We start from the raw sequence: 16,669 nt of genomic DNA, 5'->3' as shown, positions 1-16,669 counted from the left end.
TCTAAAATGAGGAATCCAGCTTCCTCCAATTACGGCGTTGAATCAGACACCGATTCCCCCAGGGGGAAAGCCGTGATTGGAGGATGACCGATCCATCATTTCTGACGTCAGAAATGGCTTCCGACGACCAGGGGAAGCTGGAGCAGCTGTCAAGTTTAACCCTTTGAGTGCTAAGCTGGATTAAAAAAAATTCTGATATTTACTATTTTTAACAAAGATCCCCAAGACTCATACCATTGGAAAGGTTAGGCGATTACCTTTCCAATGGTGGGTCTTGGGGGTCTGTAGCTGTTCAGATCCCTGAGATACAGGTTTCTAAGCAGCATGCCCCCTTTCCCTATACTTTGTATTGTCAATTTTAAATAAAGTTGCGCGATGACGTCATCACGTCATTACGCATGACGTCACCGCACGTAACGGGAAGCCCCGGCGATGCCTGTCACTATGCAGGCCTGATCGCCGGGGTAGGAGCGGGTGGGAGCCCCCAGATCACCAAAAAGTTAGTTGAGTGCTAGCGACGGCTCTGAGCCGTCGTTAGCACTCAAGGGGTTAAAAGGTAAGTATTTTTTCACAATACGAGTGAAATGTAAATTTTGATGAATTAAAGTGCCCCTGTTTTTAATCAAATTTTTAAAAACTGTGAACTTTAGCATCAAAATTTACATTCATTTTAACAAAAATGCAAAAACAAAATTTACACTTATCTGATAAATTAACTTCTTGCATGATGGTGAGAGTCTACGAGCCATGATGTGTGGGAATATTCCCCTCCTGACCACCAAGATGAGGCAAAATTCACCCCAACACAATAGAGCTTTAAATCCCTCCCACTCTCCAGGATCCTCAGTCATACATATAGCCAAGTAGATTAGGAAAACAGAAGAGCAGTAAAGATAAAGCAGAGAAAAGAAGTGCAAAACATTTACTACCTCCACCTGAACAAAAAGAAAGGGCGAGGTTTGTGGACTCTCACCATCATGAAAGAAATTAATTTATCAGATAAGCATACATTTTGCTTTCCTTCATCAGATGGTTTGAGTCCACTAGGAATCACGTGTGGGAATCAATACCAAGCCGTGTAATACACAAGTTCATTGTGAATAGATGCAAACAAACAGTGAAGGCAGGACAGTACTATACAGGCACTACAGGCTGCAGAACTTTTCTGCCAAAGGCAGCCTCAGAAGACGCATACACATCAAAGTAATAAAACTTAGAAAAAGTGTGCAAAGAAGACCAAGTAGCTGCCTTACAAATCAGATCAATAGAAGCCTAATTACAAAAGACCCAAGAAGTAGTAACTGCTCTAGTGGAATGAGCAGTAGTGCTCTCAGGGGGAGTTTTCCCCACAACCAAATAAACCTTGTGAATTAAGGCTTTACGCCACGCTGCTAAAGTAACAGCCATAGCTTTCTGACTTTTGCAAGGCGCAGAAAAATGAACGAAAAGAGAAGAAGACTGAAATATTTTGTGGCATCCACATAATATTTTAAAGCTCTTACAACATCCAAGTTGTGAAGAAGACACTCTTTAGAATTCTTAAAAGCTAGACAAAAAGAAACAACAACAATTTCCTGATTGATAGTATTTGTAGATACCACTATAGGAAGAAAAGAATAGCTATTGCAAAGACCAGCCTTATCCTGATGAAAAAGTACTATCTAAGATAAAAACTGAAGGTACAACCCATGCATTGGCTCAAAGAGAGGATTCCAAGGGGGAGAAACTTGATGAATAATTGGTTTTATCATTATCAGAGCCTGAACAAAGCCCTCAAAGTCAGCGATCTTCATATGAAACCGAACAAGCAGAAATTTGAACCTTAAAGGGACAGTATACACAAATTTTCATATAACTGCATGTAATAGACACTAATTTAAAGAATATGCACAGATAAGGATCTAAAATCCAGTATAAAACCGTTTTAAAACGTACTTAGAAGCTCCCAGGTTAGCACTTTTGATGAAGTTAGGCTGGGACACCCCAGTGAAAACGGCTGGGAAAACACGAAAAGCAGACACTCCCCCCTCCCCTACATATGAAAAGACAGATTATATAAACAGTAGCAACAGGAATCTGTAGACATCAGTATACATCTAAAACTTTGGGGCTTGGTTAGGAGTCTGAAAATCAGCACAATTTTATTAAAAATAAGCAAAACTATACATTTAAAAAACACTCCCAGTTGGGCTATATAAATGGATCATCTACAAAACATTTGCAAAGAAAAATCTAGTGTACAATGTCCCATTAAGAAAGCTGATACAATTACCTAACCCATCCAGCAGGAACTCAAGAACTCTAGGAATCCTAAAGAATTGTAATGGTAACCATTGTGAGAACACCACATAAAAAGGTTTTTCAGACATTATGATAAATACATCTGGTAACAGGATTCCTAGCCTAAATCATGGTATCAATAACCTTGTCAGAAAAAACTCTTTTTGAGACCAAAAAAAAGAAAAAAACTGATTGGGCTAAGGATTAAAAAAATCATCCATTAGAAATGCAATAAGGAGGAACCTCACATTCAAGCTTCAGTGTGCGCCGGCGACCGCATCAAGAGTACGTCGGATGGAAGAAAAGAAGAATCGGATGGAAGAAGACGTGTCGGATGGAAGAGGAAAGCCCCAGCGGAGAGCCGCTATGCATGAAGATGGAAGAGGAGTGCCACCTTGGAGAAGCAGCAGCCCACCTAGGAGCCGGATTCAAGTTTGGTGAAAAGAAACTTTAGGGTTTAGAGTTAAGGTGTTTTTTTTTTAGATCAGGGTTATCTAAAGATTTTTGTTGTTGGTTTTTTTAAGCAAAAGAGCTTAAATCACTGAGGCCCTTTTTATGACATTTTTTTTAAAGATTTTCTTTTTGGTGGGGGTTGCACTTTTCAGGGCAATTTTTGGAGTAGGTTTTGGTGTTAGTATAGGTTTTTTATTTTAGGGTGAACTATTTTAAAGGGGACTTTAGTTTTAGGATAGGCTTACTGGTTGTTGTTTTTTTTATATTTGGTAAAAAAAAATGTTGGTAATGGTAGGGTTTTTTATTTTGTGTAACGTAGGGGGGGGTTAGCTATTAAGTAGTGTATGGGTAGTTTGCCGTCGGGGTATTTGCGGTTAGGGGGTTAAGTAGTGTAGGGTTAGTTTGAGGTGGGGTATTGGCGCTTAGGGGGTTAATAGGTTAGGGGTAGTTTGGTGGTGTGCGGTTATGTCAGTTTAGGGGTAAATATGTATGTTTATTAGGTTTGGTGATATATTTAAAAGGGATCCTTTAATTTACATGACAATGAAGGTGGCACTGCTGCTTGGAATATTTCGCCAGCATCGGCACCCATTGCAATGTTTAGTAAAAAAGCCTCTCAGCAATGCTGCCTTTAAACTCTGTTGTCAGCCACTTGGAATATTTTGTTGGCTTGCTTGACACTGCAGTAGATCCCTTTTGAATATCTCTTGGCACTTTCAATCATCAGGGTCTTTGGGAGCTGTAGCCAGACCAGAAGGCAGGGCCACAAACTGATAATGCTTATCTAGGAAAGCAAATCTAAGGAATTTGACATGATCCCTGTGAAAAGGGATACGTAAATAGGTATCTTTTAGGTCTAGGTTAGGCATAAACGGATCCTACGGTACTAAAGGAAGCAAAGTACAAATTCTTTCCATCTTGAAAGGAGGAACTTTCAGGAATGTGTTCAATTTTTGAGATCCAAAACAGGCCGAAAAGTACCCTTTTTCTTTGGTACTATAAAGAGATTTGAATAAAACCCCTGGTTTAATTCTGAAGTTGGAAATGGAGCAATCACTCCCATTAGCTCCAAATCTCTTACACAAGCCAAAAAAGCTTGGGTCTTTCAAGGATCACAAGGCACCAAGACCGGAAGAATCTTCTCAGAGGTGGCCTTGAACAAAACTTATTCAGTACCCCTGGGAAATGATTTGTAATACCCAGGGATTAGAGGAGGCATGTATCTGAGACTCAGATTGTTGAAAGGTTTAAAAAAAAAAAAACGCTTTGCAAGACTAGGCTTATACTTGGATTTCTTATCCTGAGGCAGAAAAGCTCCCTTACCCCCTGTAACAGTGGCAATAGCATCCAGTCCAGATCCAATAAGAGATTTATCCTAGAAGATGAGAGAAAGCAGTCTGCATTTAGAAACCATAACAGCAGACCAAGACTTAAGCCATAGATCACCTTGCTAAAAACAGCTACAGTAGCAGGGTCCTGAGACTCAGAAAAAGAATCCTCAGAGTCAGAAATTCCCCTATCTTAAATGGGTAACTTAGAGTGGCCACTTTTAAAGGAAGTCCCTGAGGAGCTAATGGCCAAAGAAGAACCACCTTCAAATCCTTGCAAGTGTCTGCGCTTTTCAGCTGGAGGTAAACAAGTTAAAACCTCAATAATAGCAGAGTGAATATAATCCTTAAGATTTTGAAAAGTTCAGATGAATTCTCCTGGAAGCAACTTGCACAAGTACAAAGCTGAGCGGGGGACACACTGCCTGCCTAAAATACTGCTTGTCTGTTCCTCTAAACAACAGGTTACTATGACGAGGATTTGGGCCTCAGATTGGTTAGAGGATCCCCTTTTAAATGATGACAAAGATCTTGCACTTCACTTTCAGCTCACTCCTCATCAAGAAGGCAAAAGAAAATGACTGAGGATCATGGGAAGTTGTAGGTATTTAAAGCTATGGTGTGTTGGGTGTCTTTTGCCTCCTCCTGGTGGTTAGAAGGGGAATAGTCCCACATGTAATGGGTATTGCACTATTACCATCTGATGAAAGAAAAAGGCATATTTGAAATAATTGTTGCTATGACTGAACATGTCACAATCAACTTAAATGACTTCCATACCCATATAACTACAATATCATAGCAATATCATAGCTACAGAATGATTGTTTATGACCTTTCTACCACTCTACTCTGGTCCCCTTAGTCTTCAAATAACATGTCAAAAACCACCTCAACAATAGTGTTCAATAACATTTTTAACATACTTGTTGCCATATGCTAAATATTTCTGGGGTTTTAATAGAATTAGTTTAAGGATATCATCCATCTGTATCTCTGTCCAGAATTATAATCAACCTATTCACTAATTCATGTTTTTACTGCTTAAGTTATACATGCCTGGAAAAAATCACACTCCCAAAACAATTCTCCGTTATTCCTGACACATTAAAAACAAATAGATCAAAAAGCACTATGTCACCTGAGTCTAGACTCCAGTTTCCCACTATTACTCTGCAACAGAAATAGGATAGAGTGTACTGGCCTTGATAAAAAAAACGAATGCTTAATGTTTTAAGGGAAATGTTAACTATCTGTATATAATGTGTAACATTTAAATATGAACATCTGAATGTAAACATAGAAAAGCTGCTAGCTTGCATCAACTTGTCTCCTCTTTACTTACAAAAATACATCAAGGGTTGACAATCTTTGGAGCTTTCAATATGATATTTAGAGGCAAAAAAAAAAGATTTGATATAGAGTAGTAGTTAGATGAATCAAAAACATTAGAAGTCTTGGCTTTGTCTTCTGTAATTCCTCAAGCCCTGTTTAACCTACACCTGCTTAATTAAAAAAGAATATCTAGTTTTGCATGACATACCCATTTTCACTGAGCTTGGAATATTTCTTTCAAGGAGTGGAATAAATAGCTTGAAAGCAGATGCATCAGCTGAAGAAGTTCTTACTGCAGATGAAGAGATCACTTTAAGACTGCTGCACAAAAAGTCACATTCTGCAGGAGGCTCCTCAACTGAATTTTGCAGTTGAAACGCCCCAGCAAGGCCACATGCCAACTTTCCAGTGGCATTAGCCAACTCTCTCTTCACCATTTCTGAATCATCATCCAGGTAATCTCTGTAAAAATACAGAAAGAAAACTTTAACACAAAAACAGAATGTTTAAAAAAGTTTCCACATAAATTTCTAAATGAAATGGAGGGATACATTCAGACAATTTACATTTTATGTATTAGAATTTTATTTTTGGTTACTGATTTATCCCTTATGTGATTGAACAGCCTTTCCCAGATGTCTGAACATGGACCATTGTGAAAGATTCAAGTGCTGTGTTAACCAATGTGTTGTTTTTTTTGCTATACTCAAAATGTATGCTAGCATCTGAACACATACATAAGTGTCTGGCAGATTTTAAGGACGTTGTCCATGTTCATCTTAGGTTCTATAAAAATGATATAGAAACATACTTACAACATTATCTTGGGGATCAAGCCAAGGGTTAGCTGGTCAGTATGGTGAAGAATAATAGGAAATCCTTTAACACAGCAAGCACGGACAATTTCATGTGGACTATTAAGTGCCTGCTGGTAAACTGATAATCTCCAATCAGGCTTGATTGTTCCCGGGAACAGCGACAGAAGGAAGAGAAGGTAAGACTCAATATCAGGTGCTGCATTTAGAAACAAATATAAATTAAAAATAAAGAAATAGGATTCAAAATAATTACAAACTAAAATATATCAAATCTTTTACTGATTAAAATCTGTCATGTAATCTTAATAATTATTATTCTTAAAAAAACACCCACAAATTAAAAGAAAACCGGAATACATGACAACAGACCACAAAAGTGGGTTGCAATAAACAGCTAAGGGTACACATGAATTGGAATACTTCATGAAATATCACATAAGCAAAATAAGAAACAGGGAAAGTCTTTATATAGTCAAGTTTTGAACAAATACTAAAATGATTTTCTGTTTTACATTTGGTGAAACTTGCCAGCTTCTAATCTGGGCAAACATATTTTTTACCAATATCACACTGTAAGCAAGTTGTAATATTACTTACATGACAGGTAACAGCAACACAAAATACATTTATAACTTACAGAAATGCTCATAGACTTGATGACTCAATGATACAAGAACAGAGTCAAATGTAGTCAACTTTAAAGAAGGATGGTTTGAACGATTGTGAAGCCAGGGCAAAGACACCATTGCACATAAATATTCAAGGATTTCATCATTTAAATGATGTTTCACTAAAACAAAGCACATATAAAAAAGTTAGAACACCAATAGAGAAGTACTTGTTCTATAAAAATAAAAGTAGGACAGTTGGTAATTCATCAGATGATGTGTAGGAATAGTATTAAATAATTGAGTGATAGTAAAGAAGAGATATATAGAGATATTACAAGAGAAACAAACTAGTTCTTCATACACAAGTATTGTGTAAACATATTGTGTAAGTGCATTAAAATGTATACATATTCAGATAAGTCTAGTATATAGATTAAATAGAGCTAAAGAAAATTAAAGGGATAGTGAAGTATTTTATTTACCTTTGTTGCATCTAATGGAGGGTATTATAAAAAAAAATTTTTTAACAGATAATGCTCAGTTGATGCTGAGCTTTTAAAAAAAAAATTATGTGAATTGTGTCAATGTCCAACAGTTTATCTCAGAGTTTTCCTTACGATCTAGTAAGCTTCCATACTGTGGACAGTTCTGCACAAACAAGTACTGCCTGCTTATTTAAAAAACAACTTGAGCTTAAAATATTTATAGCATGTAAAACAGGTTAAAGTGTATAAATAGTTCTCTTTAAAATACATGATGTAATAGTTGTACTTTAATGTCTTTTTAAAGGGATATGAAACCCATTTGTTTAGAAGCTGGCCTATTTTTGGTTCAGAACCTGGGTGGCACTTACTGATTGGTAACTAAATGTAGCCACCAATAGCTACTTAGGGTGCTGAACCAAAAATGGGATGCTCCTAAGCTTACATTCCTGCTTTTTCAATTAAAGATACCAAGAGAATGAAGAACAATTGATAATATGAGTAAATTAGAAAGTTGCTTAAAATTGCATGCTCTGTCTGAATCGTGACCGAAAGAAAAACATAATTTATGTAAGAACTTACCTGATAAATTCATTTCTTTCATATTAGCAAGAGTCCATGAGCTAGTGACGTATGGGATATACATTCCTACCAGGAGGGGCAAAGTTTCCCAAACCTCAAAATGCCTATAAATACACCCCTCACCACACCCACAATTCAGTTTAACGAATAGCCAAGAAGTGGGGTGATAAAAAAGTGCGAAAGCATATAAAATAAGGAATTGAAATAATTGTGCTTTATACAAAATCATAACCACCACAAAAAAAGGGCGGGCCTCATGGACTCTTGCTAATATGAAAGAAATGAATTTATCAGGTAAGTTCTTACATAAATTATGTTTTCTTTCATGTAATTAGCAAGAGTCCATGAGCTAGTGACGTATGGGATAATGACTACCCAAGATGTGGATCTTTCCACACAAGAGTCACTAGAGAGGGAGGGATAAAATAAAGACAGCCAATTCCTGCTGAAAATAATCCACACCCAAAATAAAGTTTAACGAAAAACATAAGCAGAAGATTCAAACTGAAACCGCTGCCTGAAGTACTTTTCTACCAAAAACTGCTTCAGAAGAAGAAAATACATCAAAATGGTAGAATTTAGTAAAAGTATGCAAAGAGGACCAAGTTGCTGCTTTGCAGATCTGGTCAACCGAAGCTTCATTCCTAAACGCCCAGGAAGTAGATACTGACCTAGTAGAATGAGCTGTAATTCTCTGAGGCGGAATTTTACCCGACTCAACATAGGCAAGATGAATTAAAGATTTCAACCAAGATGCCAAAGAAATGGCAGAAGCTTTCTGGCCTTTCCTAGAACCGGAAAAGATAACAAATAGACTAGAAGTCTTACGGAAAGATTTCGTAGCTTCAACATAATATTTCAAAGCTCTAACAACATCCAAAGAATGCAACGATTTCTCCTTAGAATTCTTAGGATTAGGACATAATGAAGGAACCACAATTTCTCTACTAATGTTGTTGGAATTCACAACTTTAGGTAAAAATTCAAAAGAAGTTCGCAACACCGCCTTATCCTGATGAAAAATCAGAAAAGGAGACTCACAAGAAAGAGCAGATAATTCAGAAACTCTTCTAGCAGAAGAGATGGCCAAAAGGAACAAAACTTTCCAAGAAAGTAATTTAATGTCCAATGAATGCATAGGTTCAAACGGAGGAGCTTGAAGAGCTCCCAGAACCAAATTCAAACTCCAAGGAGGAGAAATTGACTTAATGACAGGTTTTATACGAACCAAAGCTTGTACAAAACAATGAATATCAGGAAGAATAGCAATCTTTCTGTGAAAAAGAACAGAAAGAGCAGAGATTTGCCCTTTCAAAGAACTTGCGGACAAACCCTTATCTAAACCATCCTGAAGAAACTGTAAAATTCTCGGTATTCTAAAAGAATGCCAAGAAAAATGATGAGAAAGACACCAAGAAATATAAGTCTTCCAGACTCTATAATATATCTCTCGAGATACAGATTTACGAGCCTGTAACATAGTATTAATCACGGAGTCAGAGAAACCTCTTTGACCAAGAATCAAGCGTTCAATCTCCATACCTTTAAATTTAAGGATTTCAGATCCTGATGGAAAAAAGGGCCTTGTGACAGAAGGTCTGGTCTTAACGGAAGAGTCCACGGTTGGCAAGAGGCCATCCGGACAAGATCCGCATACCAAAACCTGTGAGGCCATGCCGGAGCTACCAGCAGAACAAACGAGCATTCCTTCAGAATCTTGGAGATTACTCTTGGAAGAAGAACTAGAGGCGGAAAGATATAGGCAGGATGATACTTCCAAGGAAGTGATAATGCATCCACTGCCTCCGCCTGAGGATCCCGGGATCTGGACAGATACCTGGGAAGTTTCTTGTTTAGATGGGACGCCATCAGATCTATTTCTGGAAGTTCCCACATTTGAACAATCTGAAGAAATACCTCTGGGTGAAGAGACCATTCGCCCGGATGCAACGTTTGGCGACTGAGATAATCCGCTTCCCAATTGTCTACACCTGGGATATGAACCGCAGAGATTAGACAGGAGCTGGATTCCGCCCAAACCAAGATTCGAGATACTTCTTTCATAGCCAGAGGACTGTGAGTCCCTCCTTGATGATTGATGTATGCCACAGTTGTGACATTGTCTGTCTGAAAACAAATGAACGATTCTCTCTTCAGAAGAAGCCAAAACTGAAGAGCTCTGAAAATTGCACGGAGTTCCAAAATATTGATCGGTAATCTCACCTCCTGAGATTCCCAAACTCCTTGTGCCGTCAGAGATCCCCACACAGCTCCCCAACCTGTGAGACTTGCATCTGTTGAAATTACAGTCCAGGTCGGAAGCACAAAAGAAGCCCCCTGAATTAAACGATGGTGATCTGTCCACCATGTTAGAGAGTGTCGAACAATCGGTTTTAAAGATATTAATTGAGATATCTTCGTGTAATCCTTGCACCATTGCTTCAGCATACAGAGCTGAAGAGGTCGCATGTGAAAACGAGCAAAGGGGATCGCGTCCGATGCAGCAGTCATAAGACCTAGAATTTCCATGCATAAGGCTACCGAAGGGAATGATTGTGACTGAAGGTTTTGACAAGCTGTAATCAACTTTAGACGTCTCTTGTCTGTTAAAGACAGAGTCATGGACACTGAATCCATCTGGAAACCCAGAAAGGTTACCCTTGTCTGAGGAATCAAAGAACTTTTTGGTAAATTGATCCTCCAACCATGATCTTGAAGAAACAACACAAGTCGATTCGTATGAGATTCTGCTAAATGTAAAGACTGAGCAAGTACCAAGATATCGTCCAAATAAGGAAATACCACAATACCCTGTTCTCTGATTACAGACAGCAGGGCACAGAGAACCTTTGTAAAAATTCTTGGAGCTGTAGCTAGGCCAAACGGCAGAGCCACAAATTGGTAATGCTTGTCCAGAAACGAGAATCTCAGGAACTGATAATGATCTGGATGAATCGGAATATGCAGATATGCATCCTGTAAATCTATCGTGGACATATAATTCCCTTGCTGAACAAAAGGTAAGATAGTCCTTACAGTTACCATCTTGAACGTTGGTATCCTTACATAACGATTCAATATTTTTAGATCCAGAACTGGTCTGAAAGAATTCTCCTTCTTTGGTACAATGAAGAGATTTGAATAAAACCCCATCCCCTGTTCCGGAACTGGAACTGGCATAATTACTCCAGTCAACTCTAGATCTGAAACACATTTCAGAAATGCTTGAGCTTTTACTGGATTTACTGGGACACGGGAAAGAAAAAATCTCTTTGCAGGAGGTCTCAACTTGAAACCAATTCTGTACCCTTCTGAAACAATGCTCTGAATCCAAAGATTGTGAACAGAATTGATCCAAATTTCCTTGAAAAAACGTAACCTGCCCCCTACCAGCTGAGATGGAATGAGGGCCGCACCTTCATGTGGACTTAGAAGCAGGCTTTGCCTTTCTAGCTGGCTTGGATTTATTCCAGACTGGAGAAGGTCTCCAAACTGAAACTGCTCCTGAGGATGAAGGATCAGGCTTTTGTTCTTTGTTGAAACGAAAGGAACGAAAACGATTATTAGCCCTGTTTTTACCTTTAGATTTTTTATCCTGTGGTAAAAAAGTTCCTTTCCCACCAGTAACAGTTGAAATAATGGAATCCAACTGAGAACCAAATAATTTGTTACCCTGGAAAGAAATGGAAAGTAAAGTTGATTTAGAAGCCATATCAGCATTCCAAGTTTTAAGCCATAAAGCTCTTCTAGCTAAAATAGCTAGAGACATAAACCTGACATCAACTCTGATAATATCAAAAATGGCATCACAGATAAAATTATTAGCATGCTGAAGAAGAATAATAATATCATGAGAATCACGATGTGTTACTTGTTGCGCTAAAGTTTCCAACCAAAAAGTTGAAGCTGCAGCAACATCAGCCAAAGATATAGCAGGTCTAAGAAGATTACCTGAACACAGATAAGCTTTTCTTAGAAAGGACTCAATTTTCCTATCTAGAGGATCCTTAAACGAAGTACCATCTGACGTAGGAATAGTAGTACGTTTAGCAAGGGTAGAAATAGCCCCATCAACTTTAGGGATCTTGTCCCAAAATTCTAATCTGTCAGACGGCACAGGATATAATTGCTTAAAACGTTTAGAAGGAGTAAATGAATTACCCAAATTATCCCATTCTTTGGAAATTACTGCAGAAATAGCATTAGGAACAGGAAAAACTTCTGGAATAACCACAGGAGCTTTAAATACCTTATCTAAACGTTTAGAATTAGTATCAAGAGGACCAGAATCCTCTATTTCTAAAGCAATTAGAACTTCTTTAAGTAAAGAACGAATAAATTCCATTTTAAATAAATATGAAGATTTATCAGCATCAACCTCAGAGACAGAATCCTCTGAACCAGAGGAGTCATCAGAATCAGAATGATGATGTTCATTTAAAAATTCATCTGTAGGGAGAGAAGTTTTAAAAGATTTTTTACGTTTACTAGAAGGAGAAATAACAGACATAGCCTTCTTTATGGATTCAGAAACAAAATCTCTTATATTATCAGGAACATTCTGCACCTTAGATGTTGAGGGAACTGCAACAGGCAATGGTACTTTACTAAAGGAAATATTATCTGCTTTAACAAGTTTGTCATGACAATCAATACAAACAACAGCTGGAGAAATAGCTACCAAAAGTTTACAGCAGATACACTTAGCTTTGGTAGATTCAGCACTTGACAGCGATTTTCCTGTAGTATCTTCTGGCTCAGATGCAACGTGAGACATCTTGCAATATGTAAGAGAAAAAACAACATATAAAGCAAAATTGATCAAATTCCTTAAATGACAGTTTCAGGAATGGGAAAGAATGCCAAAGAACAAGCTTCTAGCAACCAGAAGCAATAAAAAATGAGACTTAAATAATGTGGAGACAAAAGTGACGCCCATATTTTTTCGCGCCAAATAAGACGCCCACATTATTTGGCGCCTAAATGCTTTTTGGCGCCAAAAATGACGCCACATCCGGAACGCCGACATTTTTGGCGCGAAATAACGTCAAAGAATGACGCAACTTCCGGCGACACGTATGACGCCGGAAACGGAAATAGAATTTTTGCGCCAAAAAAGTCCGCGCCAAGAATGACGCAATAAAATGAAGCATTTTCAGCCCCCGCGAGCCTAACAGCCCACAGGGAAAAAGTCAAATTTTAAGGTAAGAAAAAATGGTCAAATCAAAATGCATTATCCCAAATATGAAACTGACTGTCTGAAAATAAGGAAAGTTGAACATTCTGAGTCAAGGCAAATAAATGTTTGAATACATATATTTAGAACTTTATAAACAAAGTGCCCAACCATAGCTTGGAGTGTCACAGAAAATAAGACTTACTTACCCCAGGACACTCATCTACATATAGCAGATAGCCAAACCAGTACTGAAACGAGAATCAGCAGAGGTAATGGTATATATAAGAGTATATCGTCGATCTGAAAAGGGAGGTAAGAGATGAATCTCTACGACCGATAACAGAGAACCTATGAAATAGACCCCTTAGAAGGAGATCACTGCATTCAAATAGGCAATACTCTCCTCACATCCCTCTGACATTCACTGCACGCTGAGAGGAAAACCGGGCTCCAACTTGCTGCGGAGCGCATATCAACGTAGAATCTAGCACAAACTTACTTCACCACCTCCATCGGAGGCAAAGTTTGTAAAACTGAATTGTGGGTGTGGTGAGGGGTGTATTTATAGGCATTTTGAGGTTTGGGAAACTTTGCCCCTCCTGGTAGGAATGTATATCCCATACGTCACTAGCTCATGGACTCTTGCTAATTACATGAAAGAAATAGGTTTCATACCCCTTAAGTGTGACTGCTTATCATGGTTTGGCTTAAAGTAGACAAATATTTGTATATTGAATGTGTTTTTCATTCAACTTTAATTTTCTGTCAGTGATATAACCAGAAAATAAAAGCAATGTACATATTTTCTACACATTTATTTCTTACTACAAAGTGTGTCTGATATGAAACCACACAATCTCAACAAACCTTCTACAATAAAAGTAGAGATGAACAAGTTATAAAGTACAGACAGCATTATTACTCACCGTGCACATAAAGTAATGCATCCAATATCTTCACAAGTTTGACAAGAACTAAATCAAGATAGGCTTCCTTGTTTTCGAATTCAAGCAATTTCGTACAAACTCTAAGGACTCTGAAAATTTCATCAGGACTGATCCAAAGAAGTTGCATCTTTGTATTTTGAAAAGGAGAACTAGTAGTAGGAGAACTAGTAGTAGCTGGTAGGTCTGAGCTCTTGTGTAAGCTGCATATAAATAAATATTACTATCAAAACAAATAAATGGCAGGTTTCATAAAAAAAAAAAAATCAAAACAAATAAATTGCAAGCAAGATACAAAATGGACTGAATGCTTTCAAAGATATGCTTTAAAAAAAAAAGTTAAAAACAAAAACTCTTTAGTCACACGTCAAAACTCCATATATTTAAAATCATTAAGAGCTTGTAATCTAATAGATCACTAAACTGCGAGCTATTTAGTCATATTGCAAGATTCCAAATAGATTGCAAGATATTACATTATTAACTATTACATTATTAACTATTACATTCAATAAAACAGAGCTCAATAAATCCAAGCATCTGAGCCTGGCACTTACATTTCTGGCCTGGGCACTGCCCACCACACCCTATTGCTACCCTATTACAGGTTTTGTGTGCAATAAGAGGCATATTCAAGCCTCGTATCTTCATTTGCATTGTTTTAACTATGCCCAAAAGTTATGGGACCTACATTTTTGGGCTAGCTCCTAAATTGTGATCAAATTTGTCAAGCCCTGCAATAAAGTAAAATTGCATGTTCTGCAGTCACAAGGCAAGACCCAAATTAGATGCAAGCTCTCACTAGTAGCCACCAATTCCTAGAAGTCAGCTTTTACCTTGCTGCCAGATGTGCTAAACATATCTGTAAGATCCATGGTAACTTCATATAGTGCAATATTCTTAGTATGAACATTTTCTTAAAGGGACATTGTAGTGAAAAAAATGTAAAGAGACAATGCAACAGCACTTACTTTGAATTTGAAATGAGCTGTAGAATATCCCCCCCCCCGTAGCATGTGACAGCCATCAGCCAATCACAAAATATATACGTAAATACTGTGCTATTTTGCACATGCTCAGTAGGAGCTGGAGCCTCAGAAAGTGTGCATATGAAAAGAATATGCACGTTTTCATAATGGAAGTATATTGGAAAGTTTGTTTTTAAATAGTGTGATTTATCTGAATCTTTAATTTTGACTTTAGTGGCCATTTAGATTGTGATTTTAATCGATTTCATTATGTCATTATGTCACACAACTAATAAAAATTACATTAAATCGTTACAAGCATATTTTGTGAAAAACTGCAGCACTAATTAGCTATAAGTGCAACATTCATGAATATCTATTAGCAGGGCTTTTTTTTTTTTTTACATTCCAAAAAAAAACAGACAGCACTTACCTAAGATAATCAGACGAAATATGAACAGTACAGAGAGCAGCTATGTGTATTATTACTCTTACTCCTTCCAATAGTGATAAAACTTTCTCTGAATCAACATCTTCACTTTCAAGTGTGTGTAAAAAAGATGATAGCTTAGAAGTCAGTGATTTCCACAGCATGCTCTTTGATTTCATGTCCAACGGACCAGCCCTAAAATGAAAAGGAAATATGCGGCTTCAACTTCAAATTTATATAACATTTCACAAAATAAACAAAAGTGACAATATATGACAATCTATATTTTCTAGTCCTACATGCACTAAAAATGATTATACACAAGAATCCTATGTTTACAGGAAAAAGGTTATTGAGTAGACCAAAACAGCTATGGGATTATTTAGTGACATATAATTTTACAGTAATTGTTTGAACTATGTTTTCATACAAAGAACAACCTTACTCCATGTCAAAAATATTTCAAAGTCTAAAATAAAATCTATAAACACAGCTGTTTGCAGAGATTCTACATACATGTTATGATTTATTAACTTTCCTTCCACTCAATCATTCTGCATAGAATGTAAAAAATGTGCATATTAGATGCAGAAAACATAATATTGAAATCACTTTAAGACTAAAAAGTAATGCACATATAAAATACATTAATTACGTTATTGATAAAGGGGCCCTTCTGGGTGTTTTTGCGGTTAGGCTCAAACGAGGTCGCTTCTCTTGAATCTCATCACTGCTGCTTCCACCACCTTCAGAGTCTGAGCTTAGAGGCTGTAACTTCTGCTGCTGGTGTTGCTGTATATATTCCAGTCCTTCCTTCTGTAATACTGAATAAAGGGAGCTCACCATGTACTGCAAAAACAATAAATAGCAACTTAAGGACCACTAAAGGGATGATTGCTAAATGAACATTAGGGCAGTTTATTTTCGACAAATTTCTCTCTCATCTATAGGTTTAACCTCTGCTAAAAAGGTTTTACTACACAGCTAAAGTTGCACACTTAGGGCTCGATGATTGAAAGCTCTCTGCGCTGGCGAGATTATTAAAGAATGCTCCCCAGTCCTATTTCCCTGGTGGAATGATGGCATTTTCATATGAAATGTGCACAATAAAAACATAAATTATGCTTACCTGATAATTTCCTTTTCTTCAGCTGCATTCATTACTTTTGGGAAATAAGAACCTGGCCACCAGGAGGAGACAAAGACACCCCAGCCAAAGGCTGAAAATACTCCTTCAACTCCCCTCATCCCCCAGTCAT

General features: G+C 37.5%; 1 protein-coding gene across 1 annotated transcript in view; it reads right to left on the bottom strand.

Moving 5' to 3' along the window:
* The window catches only part of ATR (ATR serine/threonine kinase), a 455,512-nt gene that overhangs the window by 401,363 nt on the left and 37,480 nt on the right, over positions 1 to 16,669 (bottom strand). Inside the window, exons 6-11 of the mRNA XM_053711664.1 lie at positions 16,066 to 16,259; positions 15,414 to 15,605; positions 13,995 to 14,215; positions 6,852 to 7,004; positions 6,212 to 6,410; positions 5,605 to 5,858 (exon numbers count right to left, since the gene is read on the bottom strand). Of these exons, the coding sequence (XP_053567639.1) occupies positions 5,605 to 5,858; positions 6,212 to 6,410; positions 6,852 to 7,004; positions 13,995 to 14,215; positions 15,414 to 15,605; positions 16,066 to 16,259 (1,213 nt within the window). The remainder of the gene's footprint in view (positions 1 to 5,604; positions 5,859 to 6,211; positions 6,411 to 6,851; positions 7,005 to 13,994; positions 14,216 to 15,413; positions 15,606 to 16,065; positions 16,260 to 16,669) is intronic.

Source organism: Bombina bombina, chromosome 4, assembly GCF_027579735.1.
Source record: "Bombina bombina isolate aBomBom1 chromosome 4, aBomBom1.pri, whole genome shotgun sequence".
In the NCBI taxonomy this organism is placed as follows: domain Eukaryota; kingdom Metazoa; phylum Chordata; class Amphibia; order Anura; family Bombinatoridae; genus Bombina; species Bombina bombina.
This window is presented reverse-complemented; position numbering and strand designations above follow the sequence as displayed.